General features: G+C 26.0%; 7 protein-coding genes across 7 annotated transcripts; 3 read left to right on the forward strand and 4 right to left on the reverse strand.

The window, feature by feature from the left end:
- Positions 1–1,709: 1,709 nt before the first annotated feature.
- On the forward strand, positions 1,710–6,683 carry PCHAS_0722600 (conserved Plasmodium protein, unknown function; the record flags this gene model as incomplete). The annotated part of the gene is made up of 1 exon (XM_727125.2): positions 1,710–6,683. One exon carries the CDS (start codon positions 1,710–1,712, stop codon positions 6,681–6,683), a length of 4,974 nt encoding a protein of 1,657 aa, XP_732218.2.
- Positions 6,684–8,713: 2,030 nt separating this feature from the next.
- Positions 8,714–10,624, forward strand: PCHAS_0722700 (conserved protein, unknown function; the record flags this gene model as incomplete). Its single annotated transcript, XM_731562.2, has 1 exon — positions 8,714–10,624. One exon carries the CDS (start codon positions 8,714–8,716, stop codon positions 10,622–10,624), a length of 1,911 nt encoding a protein of 636 aa, XP_736655.2.
- Positions 10,625–11,402: 778 nt separating this feature from the next.
- PCHAS_0722800 (tRNA modification GTPase, putative) lies at positions 11,403–13,544 on the reverse strand (the record flags this gene model as incomplete). Its single annotated transcript, XM_732199.2, has 1 exon — positions 11,403–13,544. The coding sequence occupies one exon, from the start codon at positions 13,542–13,544 to the stop codon at positions 11,403–11,405; it is 2,142 nt and encodes a 713-aa protein (XP_737292.2).
- Positions 13,545–14,097: 553 nt separating this feature from the next.
- PCHAS_0722900 (NEDD8-activating enzyme E1 catalytic subunit, putative) lies at positions 14,098–15,321 on the reverse strand (the record flags this gene model as incomplete). Its single annotated transcript, XM_731940.2, has 1 exon — positions 14,098–15,321. The coding sequence occupies one exon, from the start codon at positions 15,319–15,321 to the stop codon at positions 14,098–14,100; it is 1,224 nt and encodes a 407-aa protein (XP_737033.2).
- Positions 15,322–16,033: 712 nt separating this feature from the next.
- On the reverse strand, positions 16,034–16,858 carry PCHAS_0723000 (adenylate kinase 2, putative; the record flags this gene model as incomplete). The annotated part of the gene is made up of 1 exon (XM_735992.1): positions 16,034–16,858. One exon carries the CDS (start codon positions 16,856–16,858, stop codon positions 16,034–16,036), a length of 825 nt encoding a protein of 274 aa, XP_741085.1.
- Positions 16,859–18,458: 1,600 nt separating this feature from the next.
- Positions 18,459–19,991, forward strand: PCHAS_0723100 (meiotic recombination protein DMC1, putative; the record flags this gene model as incomplete). Its single annotated transcript, XM_016797720.1, has 6 exons — positions 18,459–18,551; positions 18,674–19,231; positions 19,344–19,419; positions 19,503–19,655; positions 19,732–19,858; positions 19,958–19,991. 6 exons carry the CDS (start codon positions 18,459–18,461, stop codon positions 19,989–19,991), a joined length of 1,041 nt encoding a protein of 346 aa, XP_016653646.1.
- A 74-nt stretch (positions 19,992–20,065) lies between these two features.
- On the reverse strand, positions 20,066–20,830 carry PCHAS_0723200 (trafficking protein particle complex subunit 2-like protein, putative; the record flags this gene model as incomplete). The annotated part of the gene is made up of 4 exons (XM_016797721.1): positions 20,066–20,088; positions 20,223–20,316; positions 20,404–20,588; positions 20,701–20,830. 4 exons carry the CDS (start codon positions 20,828–20,830, stop codon positions 20,066–20,068), a joined length of 432 nt encoding a protein of 143 aa, XP_016653647.1.
- Positions 20,831–21,263: the final 433 nt, after the last annotated feature.

The raw sequence follows: 21,263 nt of genomic DNA on the forward strand, positions 1-21,263 counted from the left end.
GTGTAAATACTAAGGAATAGGGATGGTTAATATATACGACCCTTTAATTTAATTTCCCATTTTAAAAGGTGTCGTAGTATATTATTAATACAAACTATTTCTGTGCTTATAAGTTGCACTATCATCATAACTTTGCATAATAAAAATTGCTGATACATATTTATATAGTTATAGTAGTAGTTTTTTTTTATATGTTTATTTTTTCTTTTATTTATGTATTATATATATATATACACATGTAGTTAGTAATAATATTATCACGGACATGTATACGAATGTTTTTTATATTTCTATTTTATACATATAGACTAGTTATTTTCCCAATTTACACACATAATCACCAAAAATAAAGTGTTTCATATATATATTTTTATGTAGTATGTATAGACATATGGTTGTACAACCTATGCATTGTTTTTATAAGCTAAAGTGAATTCTTTTTTGTAATCCATATTTATATATATTTTGTTTTGTTATCATTCATTAAGATTGTTAAAAAAAATAGTATTATAGTTTTTTATTTTGATAGTCTCCTATATATATATACATATACATATACATACATACGTGTGTGCGCATTTTATTATGTATTCATACGTCCTATATATATATAAGGCTTATGGACTTGTAGTAAAACACTAATACATATCTTTTAATATAATGCATGTATGCACTTGTTATCGTTTTATTTATTTTTTTATAAAAACAAATTAATTCGTAATTAGGTATTCCTTTTCAGTAGTATAGTAATATTGACTATATGTTGTATGTTGTCTTTTTTGTTTATTAACGTATATATATACATTTATTAAATATATAATTCATATTGTAGTATGTTATGCTCTTAAAATATTTGAAAAAATTTTATGGTTACATAAACAGTTTATTAAATTATGTAATGTCAACTTATGTATTAACAACCATTCCTATATATGCATATGTGTATGTAGAGAAAGTAGTCTAAACAACACGTATATATATGTATGTTGTAAAAAAAAAACATACAGACTTATATGTATTAATAATTAAATTTTGTTACATATAATCTATAAAAGCAAATTTATAATTTTTTATATTGTAGTGTTTTAATTAAATATAATAATTTATGTTATATACTTTTTAAAGTATTTTTTTTTATTGTAAGCTTTTTTTCGCATGATAGGTGCGTATATACGTGTGTGTATGGGCTTTTGTTACATTTATAAAGTTTATTTATTTTATTATTTTGTATATTATGAAGTTTTTTTTTTTCTTTTTTTTAAATATTAATATAATTAAATAATTGTAATTATCATTACTCTTTGCCTTTTCTTTACATGTACGTAGTTGTATAGTTATTTTGTGTTTTTTTCAATTTTCATCCAAATTTTTCCGTTTCAAACGTTCGAAGTGTTTTCCGTATATTTTTCGTTATACATAATAATTATTACTATTATTATTTTTTTTTTTTTTTTTAGTTTTTAAGCATTAGTTCATATACATATTCATATAATTAATTTATCACATGTAGTATACATAGACTTGTTTCATCAAAAAAATTCGCAACTTTCAATTTTACATATTTTATACATTCATACTTGTTTACATTTTTTATTTTCCAATTTTTTTTTATTAACATTTTCTTTTTTACGTGCACCGCCCTTGCTTTGCTCGACCACGAAGTAGGCAGCCCAATAGACAGCTAGTTAGACAAGCCAAACGAGACAGCCATGACCGGAAGTAGAGGCATCATGAGCATGCTTGGGTACCATGAGTATGAACAATGCGGAGCGTATACGGGCGAAAAAAACGATTACTCAATCGAGAAGCAAGAAACGAACGAAGGTAGTAGTGTTTTAAGTGGATTGTCAAATAAAGAGGTTTGTGGAAAGTCGAGCGATGATGAATTTGGTAAATCGATAGATGATATGGTTTCAGAAAATAAAGAAGCAGATAATTATTTAGAAAATTCCTATCCTAGTCATATAAATATGTCTCCGAAACAACAAGATGAATATGGGAGTTCTAAATCGAGTGAACTTTTTAATACATATATAAACAATGCAGGTCTTGAAAATAAGGGTTATAGTCAATGCGAAACAAATAATTACGAAGAAAATAATTTTTATAATTGTGAAAGTAACAATATATATGATGGTATATATAATACCACAATTCCTGATAATGATGCAGGAAAAAGTATATATGATATAGATAAGTACATACTTTTAAATATCAGTGCCAATTTAGGAAATAGAGAACAACTTTCTGAAATGAAGGAAACAAAATTATATACACAAGAAAGTATTACATCTACCGATAAAAAAAATGATGATATACCAAATGCCGAAACAGATGTAGCTCCAAAATGCCATGAAGAAAACATATCAAACACCCAAAATATAAATTATAAGGTTAAAGAGGAAGAAGAAAATACAGGTGTAGAAAAAAATGATATCAAATCAAGTAATACATCGGATAATGTAAAAAGTCCTGTAATTGAAATTGAAGACTCTTTAGAGGAGCCAAATGGAACTGAGTGTGTATCTTATTATTCTAAAAATAGTGCACCCTTTGATGATACACATTGCAGTATGGATGGGACTGAGACAAATCCTCCTAGCAATAATAATGATTCAGGAAGTTGTAAATCAGAAATGAAAAATGATGAGAATATTGTGAAATTGGAAAAAAAACAAAATGAAGAAGCAGCTGAGGTGGAAGAGATGCCAATTGAAGTGGACGATGATGAGACACAAGTTAAAAATTGCAAAATTGAAACGGTCGAAAGAAATGGTAATAAATTGGAACGAAATAAATCTAACGATGCAGTTGTTGAAATAATTCCGATTGATATTTTAGATGACGAAGATAATATTGTGAAAAGTGAAAATGTAAAAAAGAAAAAAACAAATAATAAGAATGGAAATAATGGTCGTGGGTTAGGATCAAATAAAGATAAACGTAATGATTTAAATTTGGAAGATGGTATAACAAGTATTTTATATGATCATTTTAAAAGTATAAAAGCAAAAGTAGATGTATATAGGAAATATAAAAAAGAAAAGATGGTTCGAATTGATAAGATTGATAGCTTAAGAAGAAAACGAAAGAAAAGACGATTATTAAGATATAGATTTGAAAAAAATAAAAATGGAATCTTTGATTTTTTAGTGCCATGTTCATCTGAATATTCAGCATTTAAAAGATGTGAAGATATTGGATTGGTATATCAACATATAGTTGCTACAGAAAGAACAATTGAATATATATACATATGTTCACAACATGATAATTGTACAGGGCAAATTATTATTATTGCAAATTTAAAAAATCATAGAGTTGAAATAAAAGCAACAGGATCCACTTGTATAAGTTTTAACGATCTATATGAAGATAAAAGGAATGTAAGTGGTAATAGATTTCGATGGATATATTTAGATACATGTTTTGGTATACAAGAAGGAAAAAGCAGAGCAACGAGTATGGGATATAAATATTTGAATAGTAGTGTAACAGGGAAACGATATGTTCGAAACTTTATATGTTTTTTAAATAATCAATGTAGTAGTAGATTACGTGTTGTAAAGGATAATGAAACAAATAAAGTATGGCTTGAATTATCTGGATTGAATCATGAAAGGCATTGTCCATTCTATCGTGGTATTACAAAAGAAGGAATCATTAATATTAACCAAAGCCTTCTTAATAATTCCATAAATGATGCTAAGTCTGCTATTACAACAATTATCGACAAATATAACAATAGTAAAAAAAGTTCAAAAAACGGAAAAAATAAAAAACAAAATAAAAAATTAGATAAAATAAAAAAAGAGGAACCCAATATGTTAGAACCACAAGCAAATCAAATGAATAATCAAATTGGAAATAATGTTAATAATAATTTACCAACTCATCCTAATGATACCATGAGATATCCTGCATTACCTGGACAACGAAATAGTATCCATGGGCAAAACAACTTTATAGGAAATAATTTATATTCAAATTTTCAAAACATGCAAGGGAGACATAATATGATGGGGTTTATGCCAAATGGTCCTGGTTATAATAATGGCTATTTTAGACAGGGTAGTATAAATCCTGAGTTTAATAAAAATTTATTAATTCAAAATTATAGAAATGGATATCCTCCAAATAACAATATTCCAAACTTTTTAAATGATATGAATAGAATGCAAACACATGGAAATAACTTTTATATGAATGGTTACGGAATGAATTATCCACAAGGGCATAATTATATGAATCCAAACCATCCATATTTACAAAACTTGCATAACAAAATAGTTAAAGTAGAACCCCCAAATCAAGAATGTTTAGAAAATGGTAATGGCGGATTACCTCCTCGAAATTCGTCTGAAGGTGCAACCATTGGCAACCCATCGAATGTAAATGCTGGGAATGGTGGGAATGCGGAACAGTTTGGAACAGATAGCAAACAAAATAATATTATGCCTAACTTTCAACCATATAGTAGGCAAAATGGAGAAGAAGAAATGGGATGTAATAATAGAAATGTATATCCTGAGCAGAATGGAAATATTTCCGATTGTTCTTTATCTTTACCATATGGAAACAATATGAATAATATTGGTAATACGAATATGATAAACAAGACATATGCTATTCGAAATTTTGTTTTAAGCTCTCATGATCAACGTTTTATAGCTAACCATATATACAACACTCCACACAAAAGTATGTACAATAATGGAAACACTGATTGTGTAGGAAGTAACACATTTGCAAATCAACAAACGGGGGAAGGAGAGTCTAGGAATGTTTCTTCTAATGTAGATAACAAAAATGATTCTGTCCAGGAAATTAAAAATGCTAATGATTTGGAACAAGTAAATCGAAATGTTGAAAATAGTAAAGAAGTGGAAACAACCAATGGAAATATTCCACAGGTTAACTATAACCATTATCATAATTATATGAATAAATATAATAATTCAACGTTGCAAAATAATATGGATAGAAATAATAATGCATCTTATGAAGGACCCAATTCAAATGTACATTCATCTGATTTATTAAATTTTAATTTTTATAAACAAGACAATTCAAATGTTTTAAATAGAAATGGAGAGCAAGGTTTATTTCGAGGTTCTGAATTGGTTGACAATTCTAAAGATGATAATAAAGGAGGGGATACACATGGTTTGAACTTACCAGGTGTATATGAAAATGGTAATAAAGAAATGGGTTCAAATAATTTATCGATTCCGAATCAAGAAGGTGCATCTGATAATCGTCGAGACAATTCTTTACAATTTTTCGAAGAAGTTGATGGATCCCATGAGTTTAAAGAAAATGGACAAGCAGCTGTTTGTAATGATCGTGAACATGATAAGACGTGTCAAGATGATGATGAACAAATGCATAGTGTATGTAGTACTGTAAGTAGAAATGGTAGTAGTGTGTTTAGACGAAAGATAAGTGAAGGCAGTCATTGCTCATCAATAATTAGTGTTATGGTAACTAGTTCATCGATTAGTAACTGTAGTCATAGTAGCAGTTCGAGTGAAATAAAATCAGAAGATCGAAACGTATCTCAACAAACAGAGAATGACAATTATGATGATGATACTAATGAGGAAAGCTGTAACAATTCTCGAAATGTATCAGCTGAAAATGTAGAAATAATTGAAGAAGGAGGTAGAGACAAAAAAAGAAAATATTCAAATGAAATGAATTATGGATCGTTTGGAAATAATTTTGATAATAATGTTTTAAAAAGGACAAATAGTACTTATATGCAAGAAAATATGAATAACTATATGATCCAACAACCATATAATTTTTATTCAAATAATAATACATTTTTTAATAATGGTGAATCTGATATAAATGGTGGAAATAGAAGTATGGGTTCTGTTTATAATAATAATGTAGGTATAGATGTAAACCATTTTAATGATGATCAAAGAAGGTCTTTTTCAAATGGTGATGATGCAGCAAGTTGTTTTAAAACAAATATGAACGGATATAATTATATATACAGGAATAATAACAATATGAATATGTATGACATAAGAAATGGGCACCAGAATATGTATCAAAATATGGGGAATTCGAATTATGGATCGACTTTAAATGTTTCGAATGGCATCTATAATGAAGGACAAAATTTCGGAATGCTTAATTCGTATGATGTAGTAAATGGGAGTGTCTATATGGGTCGTGGTGGTGGCAATTATTTTAGACCCACCCCTTTCAATGGAAACCCTTCGAATATACATAACATAAATGATGAAATGTATAACATGCCGATGAAAAATATAGTTGGAGAAAATACAGTAGCAGTTCAAACGAATGCTTTAAAAAACTATCAAGCAAATAGAAATAGTAGCAATATAAATAGTATGCATAATGATTTATATATGCAAAACATAGATATGAACAATGCTTACAATCAAGTATTTTCAAATATGTATAACCATGCTAGTGACAATACTAGATTTTCCATCAATGGAAATAATAATAATTATTATCAATATATGAATGGCCAAATAAAAAACAACTATATGGTATCTTCGTCCAACCAATCGACCCCACCTAGACAACCAACTTCTAGTTCGTCTAGCCAACCAAGACAACCTACTTCGAGTTCTTCTAACCCAAACTTTATGTATGATATGCCAAATAATAATCCACAAAATAGATACTACAACTAAGTATATCAAACCTTTTATATGGAAAACATGTTATCCTTCAAAAGATGGGGAAGCAAACATGGGCCGCTCAGTTTGCAAATATAATTGTGTAGGCAATACAAACATTTATAGTTTCAACTTAGCGAATTCATTTATTTTTTTCATAAATCTGCATACTGTGCTGGATTAGTGTCCGTATATATTTTATGTATAAGCTTATTAAACATGTTTGTAGTTAATTTTGGGTTCGAAAATGTAGTCGCCAATTATTATGAAAAGCAGTCTAATTACATTTCTATTTTTTTATTTTTTAAAGCATGTAATTTTTTGATCTAAACAGTATAGATATGATTATGTATTTTTTTTTTTTTTTTAAGATTGTTGATTTGTGTTTTTTCAAATGTAGTTATTTTCATCTTTTTAATATTTATGTTTATTTATGTTTATTTATTTTTTTTAAATAAGTAGTTATGTTATTTTTCATATCTTAACGATGTAGAGAACAATATATTTATAAGTTGCACACACATATGTATGTATATATATGCATAGTGAATATTGTGTACGTTCGTTTGCTCCCTTTTTTAAATATTATTATTGATACAATTATAATATTTATTTCGGTTTGAGCTTGGACAAGACATGAGTATATATATGACTACGTTGTTGTGTGATGCTATCGTGTTAGTTTTTAAAAAAAACGAACTAAATTTATAAATATTATGAAGTTTACAAAGGATAGGTTATTTTGTGTGGGCCCCCGATTGTGCCCTACACCATGTTAATTTATTTTATGTAAATTTGCAAAACGAACGGTATAAGAGGTTATTACGACGTGCTTACGACGTGTTTATGACGCGTTCCCTGTCACGCTCCTTTGCAAGTTAGGAACTGATGGCCCTCCTAAATAGGCAGTCCAGTTCAATGTACCAAACAGGCAAAGGAGTGAAAATGCAAAATAAATGCTACTTCAACTTCATACCTTTGAATATGTTTCCATTTTACAAACTGAATTAAAATTGGATGTAATAATTTGGACAAAATGTAAATGAAAATTTTGATTATATTTATTTGTAGTTAAAAAAATAGGAATATATTATTATATCCCTGAATATTAGCAAAGATATTTAATTTTGGTATTTTATAAAAATATTTTATTTCATTTTTTGCATTATTATTAAAATTTTTTATATATTATGTTAACAAAAAAATGCAAAACAACAATATTTAAATTGACAAATTTTATTCGGTATTATGAAATATATTTTTTTTTCTGTTTAGTGGACTAACATTTGCATGTACAAATAATACGCTGAATTTTTTTTCATATAAAAAAATTATTGCAAAAAAAAAAATAAAATGAATTTATAATTATTATTTTTAATGATTTATAATTAACGATTTTTTTCTTTAAATTTTTTAGTTAAGCTTTGTATTTTTTTATATTCGTTTTTTTTATTTATTTGCTTTTTACATATTTGTATATTATATTATTATTATTATTATTATAATGTTCGTGGGTATGTAAGAAGAAATGTACTTATAAATTGGTTAGAACAGCTTATAAACAATTTATAAAAATACGTGATATAATTTTTTTATTATATATACAGCAATAGTGTATGAACAATCGAAGGACTTGCAACATTTATGTTTCAAAAATGCGATTAGTTTGAAAGCAGAGAAGCCACTTTCGTGTTACTGCATCAGTATTTTTCATATAATTTTGATTCCTTTAAATGGAATGAAGTAAATGCGAAGCAGTAGGAAGTTGCTTGTGCAGAATGTCGCGATTGTACACGTTCATTGGTCATATATAAATATGAATGAGCATGCAGAGTCATGTCATTTTGTTCAAAAAAATTATATGGGTTAAATGCTTAGCCTTTTCTTACTCACGGTGCAGTTAGAAAGGAAGTGACCAACCAGACAAGTAGCAAATTCAGTTGAAACAAATTAAAATATGTACCACTAAGATAAGTCAATCATAGTTAATGATACTATCGGGTGTGCCGTCTTTATTTATGTAAATAAATAGTAGGTATCCCAAAATGAAAACCTCAAGTGGAGTAACGAATATTGTGAAACAGGGGGAGTTCAATCTGAAGGCATTTTCACAAATGTTCAAACGGAATCTTTATGCCTTCAGCAACGGTAGAAAAAACGGCAGAAAAAACGGCAGAAAAAACGGTAGCAATGATGAAAGCAGATCAAAACTGATGAATAATATGCTGCCTAATAAAACAGCGAATTACAATTTGTTTATAAAAAATTGTACAGCCAGCCCAATGCTTATGATGCATAACAGAAATTTTAGAACGATAAAAAATAAAAATTCAAAATTAAAAAAAAATATATTTATAAATAAAAAAAGTAATAAATTGCCATTTTCCATGTATAAAAATTATTCTAATAATAATCATGAGAGAATAGATAAGTTGGCTGAACTAATGAATAAATATGAACGTGAATTAAATTTTTTTAAATATGGATTTATTTTTAATGGAGTATTAGTAGCAGTTTTGTTCGGATTGTTTATTTATTTAATTAATAGTGATTGTATAAATAGTTATATAGTTAATGAAATTGATAAAGTAGTTAATGAAATAAAGAATTCCAAAAAAATTCAAAGTAACATAAAAGAAGTTATTGAAAATATTTTATATTCAATAGCGAACGAAGAAGAGAATAAAAAAATAACTTCTGAATTTTTTATAGATGTATTATCACGTTCAAAAGGACCAATGAATGATATATTTATTAAAATGTTTAAAGAAAAAGAAGTACAAGATGTATTAAAAGATACCACTTTAGAGTTAAGTACTTATATATCTAATAATTATGAAATTCAAAAGAATGTATATGAATTATTAACAAGATCTATGCATCATCCTGAAGCTATAAGAATTTCAACAAACTGGTTAAATAATATATTCAAATCAGATAGTGTAACACAACATGTTCGTAATGTTATATATAAAGAGATATTTAAAAATAATGAAATGAAAGAGCATTCCATTAATTATATGCATGATATATTTTTAAATACTTTAGAAAGTGCAAATTCAAAAGAAATAGTTAAAATATTTTTACTATCAGTATTATCGAACCCTGATTTTCAAAATGAATTATCAGGAAGTTTATGGAAAATTCTTAAACTAGCTGTTTCTCCTAAATGGATGTATTATGATGATATCAAAGGTGGATTATTGAATGTTAAGGAAAGTCCAGGAATGTACAGAAATAAAGAATCAAGTACTCCACATATTGCGACTACTAATTGTGACGAAAAAAAATTTAATAATAATATTTCAAATTTCAAGATACAAAATAGTGTCATAAACAAGTCTGAGAATAAAACGGGAGGAGTAGTACCCGATTTAAATAAAATTGGAAATGCAAAAAACTCTTTATCAAATAATATACATAATGATGGCACTTTGAAAGATGGGATGAAAAATGTTTTACAACCATATGAACAGTTAGGCAAAGAACATGATATAATACACGAAAGATCAAACAAAGTAGATGCAAACATGAATCAAATTCAGAATAAATATAATGAAGATAGTAGTTTATACTTTACTGAAAGCACGCCTTATTTATTTTCATCACAAATTAGTCAAGCATATCCAAATAGTCTACTATATATAATGCCTACATATAAAGTATATAATTTTAATGAGATGATCGAAAAATTTGCATTTTTACAATATATGAAAATATTTAAAACAGATAATAATTTGAATTTATTTAAAAAATATTTCGAACAAAATAATAGAAGCATAATTAATGATACTTCAGAAACAAAATCAAATCGATATACTTTTAGAGAACGAGCTAATTTATTTATTGTAGATACATTATTATTTTATTCTCACAAATATTATTTTTATTATTATTATGTAGATAAATTCAAAAGTTATTTCATAAACTTCAGAAAACACTTTATTCAAAAGTAGTTATAATTTATATATCTTATTGGTCAATTAGTAAAATTGCCCTATTATATTCCCCACTCCAATTTTCTTAACAATTCGATTGGTTATACCTATGTTAGCAATTGAATTGTGTTTTCATTTTGTGAACCTTTTACAATATGAATTTGTTTTATTATTTTTACTTGTTTGCTTTTATTTTTACTTTTTTTTTTTGTTTCGCCTTTCCAATATACGGCGCACTTTGTGTAAGAAAAACGACATCAAAGCAATGCCCTTGCATGTTTTTTTCCTACGTTTTTTTCCTACGCTTTTTCTTTACACCTTTTCCTACATATTTCATAATTTTATTTTACTTTATTTGTTTAGTTTACTTTTGTGCATGTATGCCCACGCGGCCACAGACTGGCGCGTGCTACATCAAAATTAAAACATATAAAACAAACACTAATGTGCATGACCAAATGCATAATACAAAACATGTTGAAATGTTAAAAATGTTGAAAATGTTGAAAATGCTGAAAATGTTGAAAATGGTGAAAATGTTGAAAATGTTGAAAATGCTGAAAATGTTGAAAATGTTGAAAATGTTGAAAATGTTGAAAATGTTGAAAATGTTGAAAATGCTGAAAATGCTGAAAATGCTGAGCATGGTGAGCATGGTGAGCATGGTGAACATGCCAGCAATACGAATGAGTGTGAATAGAGAAGGGTTGCAATTGAACTTGCGCCAAATAAAGGGAAATTTTTTCACACGGTATAAGTACAGTTTTGCACAATTCGGGATACTGAATTATGGGACTCATTTGCCAATACAAAAGGTATCTAATATGTTTGATAATATTTGCTCGTTACTAATTTTTCCAATGATTTCATGAAGAGGCTTTACAGCTAATTTAATTTCCTCTGCAATTATATCAAAGTCTACTAAGTTAATATTTTTCTGAACAAAGGATAAATGTGTTAATGATTCCTTTAAATATATTTTATGTCTCTCAAATGGTAGGAAGTAAATATTTTTATTATCACTAGACAGGTTTTTTTTTATTTTATTTTTTTCTACATCAATATTAATAGTAGAATTATGAAGACTTTGTTTGTTTACCATTGTTTTATTAAAATGTAATAATAATTTATTTATGTTATTTCCCTTTTTAGAGGATATAAAAAATATTTTTTTATTGAACTTTTTAAAAATCCGAGGGTTTAAAAAGTTTGAAAGCATTTTCTTTACATTATTTTTTATTTTTAATAGTTTTTCTGGATTTTGTTGTAAATCACATTTATTTATACATACAAAAAAGTAGGGTGTCTTTTTTGCATTGTTCATAAATTTTCGATTTAAAAGTGAAATAACATTTTTAAGCTCATTAAAATAATTATTTATATTTATCAAAACAAAAACAGATGAGCATTTTTCTAAAAAATTTAATGTTTTCTTTATTCCAATTGATTCTAATTTTTTATGCACATTTTTGTGTTGCTCGTCTTTGTCTGCTTCCAACTTTGTATTGACTAAATTGTTAATCCCAGCTGAGTCACAAAAATTATAATCGTTATTAAATATTTTAATATTTTTTTGTATAATATCTATAGTTGTACCTTTTATTTTTGTAACAATAGATATATCACTATTACAAATATAATTCATAAATGTACTTTTTCCTGCATTTACATTTCCAAATATTAAAACATTAGATGGTGTATTTAAACTTTCAATGTTCTCTCTTTTTAAAATTGTTTTTATATTTTTAATAGCATTATTTACTTTTTTTTTTATGAGCATGTTAATATATTTTTTTTTTTTTTTTGTAATTATATGTTCATCTTCAAAATCGATTTTTAATTGTATATATACTAACAGCTTCTTTATATTATTTCTCAATTTTAGGTAAATATTTTTAGCATATCCATTTAAATAATTTAAAGCAATTTTTTTTTGAATTTTTTGTTTACAAAATAATAATTCTTTTAATCCTTCAATTTGTAGGAGATCCATTTTGTTGTTTTCAAATGCTCTTTGGGTAAATTCACCTCTTTTGCTTTCTCGAATCTTTATAAAATTTGTCAAATCAAAAAGTGTTTGTCCTACTTTGTCGAAATTGTCATCATCCATTATTTGTCTGCTTCTTATTTTCTCTTTCTCTGCATTTATTACTTCATACAGTATACTATTTACATGCTCAATAGCGCCCATTATTTCTTTCACAATAAATGGATTTCCATGGCAATAAATTTCTACAACATCTTCCCCTGTGTATGAATTGGGAGATTTAAAATATGAATACATAACATTATCAATAACATCATTTGAATTATCATATATTTTAGAATAATATAATTTTCTACTTTCTATATTTTTCTTTAATCTTATAATTTGTTCGAAATTCCATTTTTTTTTTTTTTTTTTAGTATCTCCCTCTGATAATTGTACAGGGTATGAACCTATTTTATCGTCTTGTTTTTCTACACCTTTATGTAATAATATTTCTAAAATTATTTTGCTTAATGGACCTGAAATACGTATAACTGAAATTGCACTTAAATCTTTTCCTGAACTTAAAGCATAAATTGTTTCTTTTTCATGAACAATTTTTTTTATATAGTTTATTTTTTCCTCGTCAAAAATGTTTAAGTCTTTATTTTCTATTTGCTCATTTTTGTAAAGTTTGGAATGAATGAGACCTGAATTATCATTAACCTCGTTTTGCTCTCCATAGTTCAGTTTATTTTTATAACTTAAAAGGTTTGATATATTTGTTTTATTGTCTATTAATAATAATTTTTTTCTTCGGTTTGTACCTTTAGTATTGCCATTAGCGGAATAACAAGTATTTAAAAAAAGTGTGTTATCTTGTTTATTCCATTTTTTGCTCTTACAGTAATTTAAAAAATAAATCACAAAAATGTATTTTATTAGGAGAAAAAGAAATCCACTACCCATAAACACCTCCTTATTCGTTTCTTAGATCAAAAATGTGTGCATATATACATCATATATTTTTTTTTAACAAATTATCACATAAATACAGGAGGATAATTGAACACATAATTGCAGCAGCATACCAAACAAAAAACTACATAATGTCAAATCAGCATATTTAATTTGAGAATATGATAAAACATTGATAAATTATTTTTTAATATTCTTATTTGGAATATTATTATTTTTTTTTTTAAATAATAATAAAAAAAAATAGCGATAAAAATATAAAAAAATATGAACAAGTCATAATTTATATTTTTTAACAGTAGCTACATATTCATTAAGAGTGAGAAGTTACGACATCACAATTTTATGGGGTACTATGAAAAGGGGAAAAAAAATAATAAAAGAGCGGAGCGAAACAAAAACAACTATAATTACTAAAATAGGTATAGCCTATTTGCACGGCATAACAATTTTTATATACCAAATATTTTCCATTTTATTTATGAATTGTTCATATTTTTTGGAAAAAAAAAAATTGCAAACAATTCTGAGCATGTATATATGGCTATAAGTTTTCTCTTTCATGATTTTCTTTAAAATGAAGGAAAAGGAGGAAATTTTGTTTACTTGTTTGAATATTCAAATAGCCATTTTCTGATATTTTCCTGGTTTCAATTAATTCCTGAAATGTGCAATTTAGCATATTGTTATAATAATCATTTTTTAAATACTTTGACGTTATAAATAATATGGATGACTGTGATGATATTGACATTTTTTCGGTATTGTATGTTTTTTTAATAAATTCGGTGAGAATACTTAAAGTGTCTGTTTTCTTAAATGCATGATGTATATGCTTCTTATTACAAACAACACATTCAGGGTTTTTATATATTTTATAATGGTATAAATAAAAGCCATTATCTCCTACATATAAAATATCGCTATAATTATTTTGTATTTTCATGGTATTGTTATTTTGGCTAGCTCCATTTTTCATAAGAATATAATTATTTAATTCGTTTACCATTAATGAAGCTACTATTATTAAAGTACTAATAGTAGTTGGAATTATATTTTGTATTACTTGTTCAGTTAATAAATATGTTAAATGATCTATATTAAATTTGTTTGCTCGTTTTTTTGCTTCATTGTATATCCATTTTATGTCTTGTTCGTTATTAATGTTTAATGCATCACCACCTTCTTGTTCCTTTTTTTGACGTAAAGTATTCATAGCATGTAATATGCAGTCTTCTGCATTTTTGGGTGTATTAGTAATCGAACAGACAGGAATTGTTTCATTTTTATTAGTGGGATAATTTTCAATAGTACATTGAAAACACCCAAAATTATCTTCTCTGTTAATAATTTTTACGCTAGCTTTAAAACCTTCTACACCCCCATCTATATATATAACATTGTTTTTTAAATTAAAAATTAAATTATTTAAATAAATCCTACTATCTATATTATCTAAACATCCAATAATAAAATTAAAATTTTCAAAAAATGTATTATCAAAAAATTCTATTTTTTTCACATATCCTTCAATTGAAATGCCACTATATCTTTCTTTTATTTTTTTACATATTACATTTACTTTATATTCTCCAATATCTTTATTTGTGAAAAAAAATTGTCTATGCAAATTACTCAATTCTACTACATCATAATCAACTATGGATATATTTTTTATGTCTGAATAAATTAAATTTTTTATAACCTCATTCCCTATTCCTCCACACCCTACCACCAAAACATTAACCAGACTCATTTGGCTAGTCATATTATATATAGAGAAATTTAATATATAACAATAAATATATTTTCTTAGCTACTTATTTGTAAAGTTGTGAGCATTTCCATTTTGTTTATTTCAATCCTTTTCAGTGGAAAGGGAAAAATAAATTGACGATTGAATATATGGCTAGGTGTGTGTTTTATTTTTACAACAAGCCTAGTTACTAGGCTTTTATAGTGTTACATTATTATTTATTCATTCCGTATAAATGTTGATCATATTGTATAACATATGTTTCTTTATAGTTTATTAAAAATGTATTAATTTAGAAAATAATATATATTAATGTAATGCATATTTTACATGTACATGAAATATTTTTTTCAATAAATTTTTTTTTTTTGCACAATTACATGCACATAAATAGTGCTAGCCAAAAAATATTTTTTTTTTTTTAAATGTATAAATATATCATGATGAATAAAAAACGACGGAAGAGTGGATAATTGGAATTATAAACAAAAAGGTTTCACTCTGTGAAAATATGTTATGTATTATTCTTTGAATTGTTCACTACTTTTGATTATCTATTTTATTGAGATATTTTGAGCTTTGTTTTATATATTTTTCAAATATGTGTACTTTTTTTTTATGTACATATTATTGCTCGAAGGTTATTCTTATATGGCTGTTATATTTTTTTTTTTATTCAATTTATAATTACTTTTCTAGTTAATGTAATTATCCATATTTATGGTTATGCATAATTTTCTTCCTCTTGAATAATTTTACAAATTTGTTGAAAATTATAATTAATATCATTTTCACCGTCTACATTTTTACAAATATCAATAAAAAGTGGAATAATCTTTTCTTCATTTTCTTTATATAAATTATATCTTTTATTAAAAGTCGATTCATTATCATCTTCTCTTCTTTCTAATCTCATAATAATTTCATCACTTAAATTTTGATAACTATCATTTTGTGATGCTAATAATTCTTCTTCTTCGCTAGTTAACTGGATTCCTTGTCTTTTTTTTTTAATTAATTTGATTATTTGGAAATTATAATTTATGTTAGTAACTGGATCTTTTGCCCTGTTCATAATTCTCTTTAAAAGGGATTCTCTACTAACTACAATGTTAATAAATTTTGTCACATTAATTTTGTATTTTTTAAATAACAATGCTTGTTCATATGTTCTAGGAAATCCATTGATAATAATACCATTTGATGTTGTATCAGATCCAGAAGCTTTATCTTGCTCACCATTTTCTGAATACCTCCTAAAATATTTAAGAAAAATTTTGTTTACTATATTATCTGGAGCTAGCGACCCATTGGATATGCACTTTTCTATACTTTCTAAATCTTTTTTTTCTTCGTCTGTCAACCCGGGTACATATTTTCCACAACTGGGATCTTTACTTGTATTTTCTTTTACATATTTTTTTAATAATTCACTTATTGTAATTATTTCAAAATTATACAATTTGGAAAGTGACACACAATGTGTATCTTTTCCTGACCCTGGTGGGCCATTCATAATGTATACCTTCTTTTTTTTTTGGCTAACCATTTTGGTGTTATTGAAAATGAATGTTACGAATATAATAAGTATTATATGTATATATTATGCACGTGTGAAATATTTTATTATTTTTTCCAACTTTATAACTGATTTTGTTTGGAGGTATTTTCAACTTGTGTGTGAAATATTAGCAAAAAACGTGGGGGAAAAAGTGGAAACAAATTTGTAAATATTTTTCCTCATACACACACGCATATGATTATTCTTTGAATTTATGTGGATGACTGCAATTAAAATATATTATTTTATATTTTATTCTTTCCATAAAATTTAAACTTTGCACTTTTTATCTTATTATCCAATTTTCGTCGTAATTTTATTATTTTTTAATTTGAATATTACATTATATAAATATAATATGCATATGTAAAAGTGAAATTACCGTTATTGAGAGGAGTTTATTTCCCTACGATGATTTTTGGAAGTACTTTTTCAAATTTATACGTATGTTAGACAATTTATTATTTTTATTTTTATGTATTTAAATAGTTATGTTAAAAAGGAAAAATGAAATATACCTTAGTAAAGAACTTAACTATTTTAATAGTACATACACTGTGATAATAATAAGTATATATACCAAAAAAAAATATTCAAATTAAGCGAAAAGACAAAATGATACTAAATAGGGATTAAGACAATTTTTTCTTTCTTCCTTAAAATTATTACTACCATAGGATACTATTATTTTATATAGATTTTATTGCATATATTTGCCAATTAGCAAATATGGTATTCTCTTAAATGATAATTCAGTGGGGAAAATGTTTTAAAGGTCTATCTTTCATAATAAAGAATAAACAACTATTTTAAAATTAAATAAAATAAATAGTGACCAATATGTGGAATAGTATATTGTGTTAGGTATTCCCTAACAACTTTCATTGGTAAAAATGGTGAAGGGAAAAATAATGAATAATTTTTTTGGTGTTTAATTGTGTTAAAACAAATAGGTTTAAAATGGGTATAAATAACAAAAAATAGTAACTTAGTGATCAGAATATTTTGTCTATATATATACTTATGTATATTTTTTACTATGTCTATACGTCTATTTTAATATCCTTAAATAATTTCAAACTTATATAATCTCATCGATTGTCATTAAAATATTTATAAGGAACTTTGAAAGCAAGCTTGAAATTATTTATTGATATAAAGCTTAAAATTTGGAACATTTTTTCGCTTTCTTAATTTGGAGTTGAGTTTTTTTTTTGCACACACATATTTTCAATTCAAAGTGATGAAAGACTATATGAAATAAAAAAAAGAATAATGAAAAAAGCACACATATATATATTCCATTTATTTTAATTGAAAAAGTAAGAGCATATTATTGAGTCACTATATTTTTCAATTAGTTGATGTTGTTAATTTTTTCTTCTTTGTTTAAAATAACATTTTTTGTCTGTCTAATCGCTAGTATTTCACTTTTTTAATTCGAAAAAAAAATATTGCATAGTCATAATTTTTAGGCAATTTTTTATTAAATTTTTTTTTTTTTGTATTTTTGGAATATTTTTAAATTTTTTGCCTGACTTGTTCATAATTTTATATAATTTTTATAAAGTTTCCCATCATTCTAAAAATGGCTACCTTGCCAAGTAGTAAATCAACCAGCAAAGTTGCATTGACAACTAATGTGGAAGAAACTTCAAAGGAACAGCAATTTCAAGAAATTGTAATATTTTTTATAATTTTTATGTTTCTTATGTTGAGAATTTTTCTAAATATGTCGCTTTTAATTTGTGTATACCAGTATTAGTTACAATATGTATGACCTTTTTTTTTTATGAACTGTAGGAGAAACTCCAAGATTTAGGAATTAACGCGGCAGACATAAACAAACTTAAGGGAAGTGGATATTGCACAATTTTATCTTTAATCCAAGCAACCAAAAAAGAATTATGTAATGTTAAGGGAATATCTGAAGTGAAAGTTGATAAAATATTAGAGGTAGCTTCAAAAATAGAAAATTGTTCGGTATTTATTACGGGCAATCAGCTAGTTCAAAAGAGAAGTAAGGTATTAAAGATTACAACTGGGAGTTCAGTTTTGGATAAAACATTAGGTGGTGGAATTGAAAGTATGTCAATTACTGAATTATTTGGAGAAAATCGTTGCGGAAAAACTCAAGTATGTCACACTTTGGCTGTTACTGCACAATTACCAAAGAATATGAATGGGGGTAATGGAAAGGTTTGTTATATAGATACTGAAGGAACATTTAGACCAGAAAAAATATGTAAGATTGCTCAAAGGTTTGGGTTAAATAGTGAAGATGTGCTAGATAATATTTTATATGCTAGGGCTTTTACACACGAACATTTATACCAATTACTAGCCACGTCAGCAGCGAAGGTAATTTATAGCAATTAGCATATGTGCAATATGTGTAATATGCACATATTTATGCTCAAAACTGCAGACACATGTATATATACTTACTTATTTACTTCCATTGTTATGAAAGATGTGCGAAGAGCCATTTGCCTTGCTTGTTGTCGACTCTATAATATCTCTTTTTCGAGTGGACTTTAGTGGGAGAGGTAATATTGCATATAAGATTGGCTAGTTGATTTAAAATATGATCACTGTTTTACACTTATTATATGCTGATTTTTCTTTTCAGGTGAGTTATCTGAAAGACAACAGAAATTAAATAAAATAATGTCCGTATTGTCAAAACTTGGAGAACAATTTAACATAGCAATTATGATAACAAATCAAGTTATGTCGGATCCCGGGGCAACTATGACATTTATTGCTAATCCGATGAAGCCAGGTAAAAATATATTTTAGAAAGATTTTATAACAATTAAAAAATGGTGCATATAATGTTATTATTTATTTTTTTTTAGTTGGGGGGCATGTAATTGGGCATGCATCTACAACAAGGTTGTCACTAAGGAAAGGAAAAGGGGATCAACGAGTTTGCAAAGTGTATGATGCTCCAAACCTTCCCGAAACAGAATGTATTTTTCAATTGTAAGAAATTAAAAACAAAAATAAATAGTAATAAAATTGGTGCAAACAAATTATATGATAAAATATTTGATAATTCGAATTTGTTTCTGCACAATTCAGGTCGGACGGAGGGGTCATAGATGCATTAGACTAGCTAAAAATACGAATGTCAAAATGGCTCAAAAAAATGGCAAAAAAAAGGAAAAAAAATATCTTATGTAAAGATTGTTAAGACGATTCTATTAGCATTTCTAAAAAGTGAAAAAGAAAAATATTTTTATGTTGTACATATGTTTATATATATAAGTATGTGGTCCAAGTGTTGAATATTTTGTATGTACAAAATAAACAAAGTTTTATTTATTTTTTTAAATTAACAAATTACTTATTTTTTTCAAAAAATATTCGCTTTCTAAACGGTCGGTGTAGAAAGGGTTGCAAACTGCATCTGAATAAAACTGATGTAGTTTTACAAATAGCTAAAATTGAAAGAAATTGAAATATGTCTATATAAATATAGGTATATAAATTTAGGCATGAAAGTGCGAAAAAAATAATAAGCTTACCGATCGAATAGCATTATCAGTATATATATTCTTGTTATCATCAATGGTTAAAATAATTTTAAAATTTATAATTTGAATTGCATAGGCATAATTTTTATATGAACTAAATAAAGAAAGGTTTATTCCTACATATCCTAAATATGGATCATATTTTTGATCGTTACTTTTTTTTTCATTTTCTTCAACTAAAAAATGATAAAATATAAAGATATGAAAAGGGTTAGAAATAGATTGTGAGACAGTTTAATTATAAGTATGTATATATTTGTAGATATAAATTAAAAATTTTGTTATTACTTATTTTTTTAATATTATTCAGGGTAGAATATGTCGAAAAGCGAGATGATATCTCATCGCTTTTTTCTGTGGAATAGAAAAAAAGAATCTCATCATTTTCACCTAAATAGCATATGCTCTTAATGGGCATTTTCCAAAATGGCTGGTCATAAAATGTAGAAGTTTTCTATTTCTCTTTGCCACTCCCAGTTTTGGATGTGCCTACTCGTGAGTGATATACGAAAAGTGTTTCACGCTGTTATGCTTGTAAATGTTTGCAAATGCTTATAATGCTTGAAATATTTATAAGTGTTTCCAAGCATTTACAAACATTTTCGAGCTAATTATCAGCTGATTTTGTTTTGGCCTATCCCCTATTTGTTCGAAAGGTGACGGGAAAATAACGAGGTTAAACAAAAAAATGGAAAAAAAAAAATATTGTCAAAAATACTAAAATAAGTATTACTAGCCGTTTTACAGAAATAGAAAATTAGCAAATTCAATTTAAATAAATGAAATATTTTATTTTCTGTAAGTTTGTTATGTTATAAATAAGATATATATTATGTATGTATGATGTATGT

Source organism: Plasmodium chabaudi (genome assembly GCF_900002335.3).
Source record: "Plasmodium chabaudi chabaudi strain AS genome assembly, chromosome: 7".
Taxonomy (NCBI): Eukaryota; Apicomplexa; class Aconoidasida; order Haemosporida; family Plasmodiidae; genus Plasmodium; species Plasmodium chabaudi.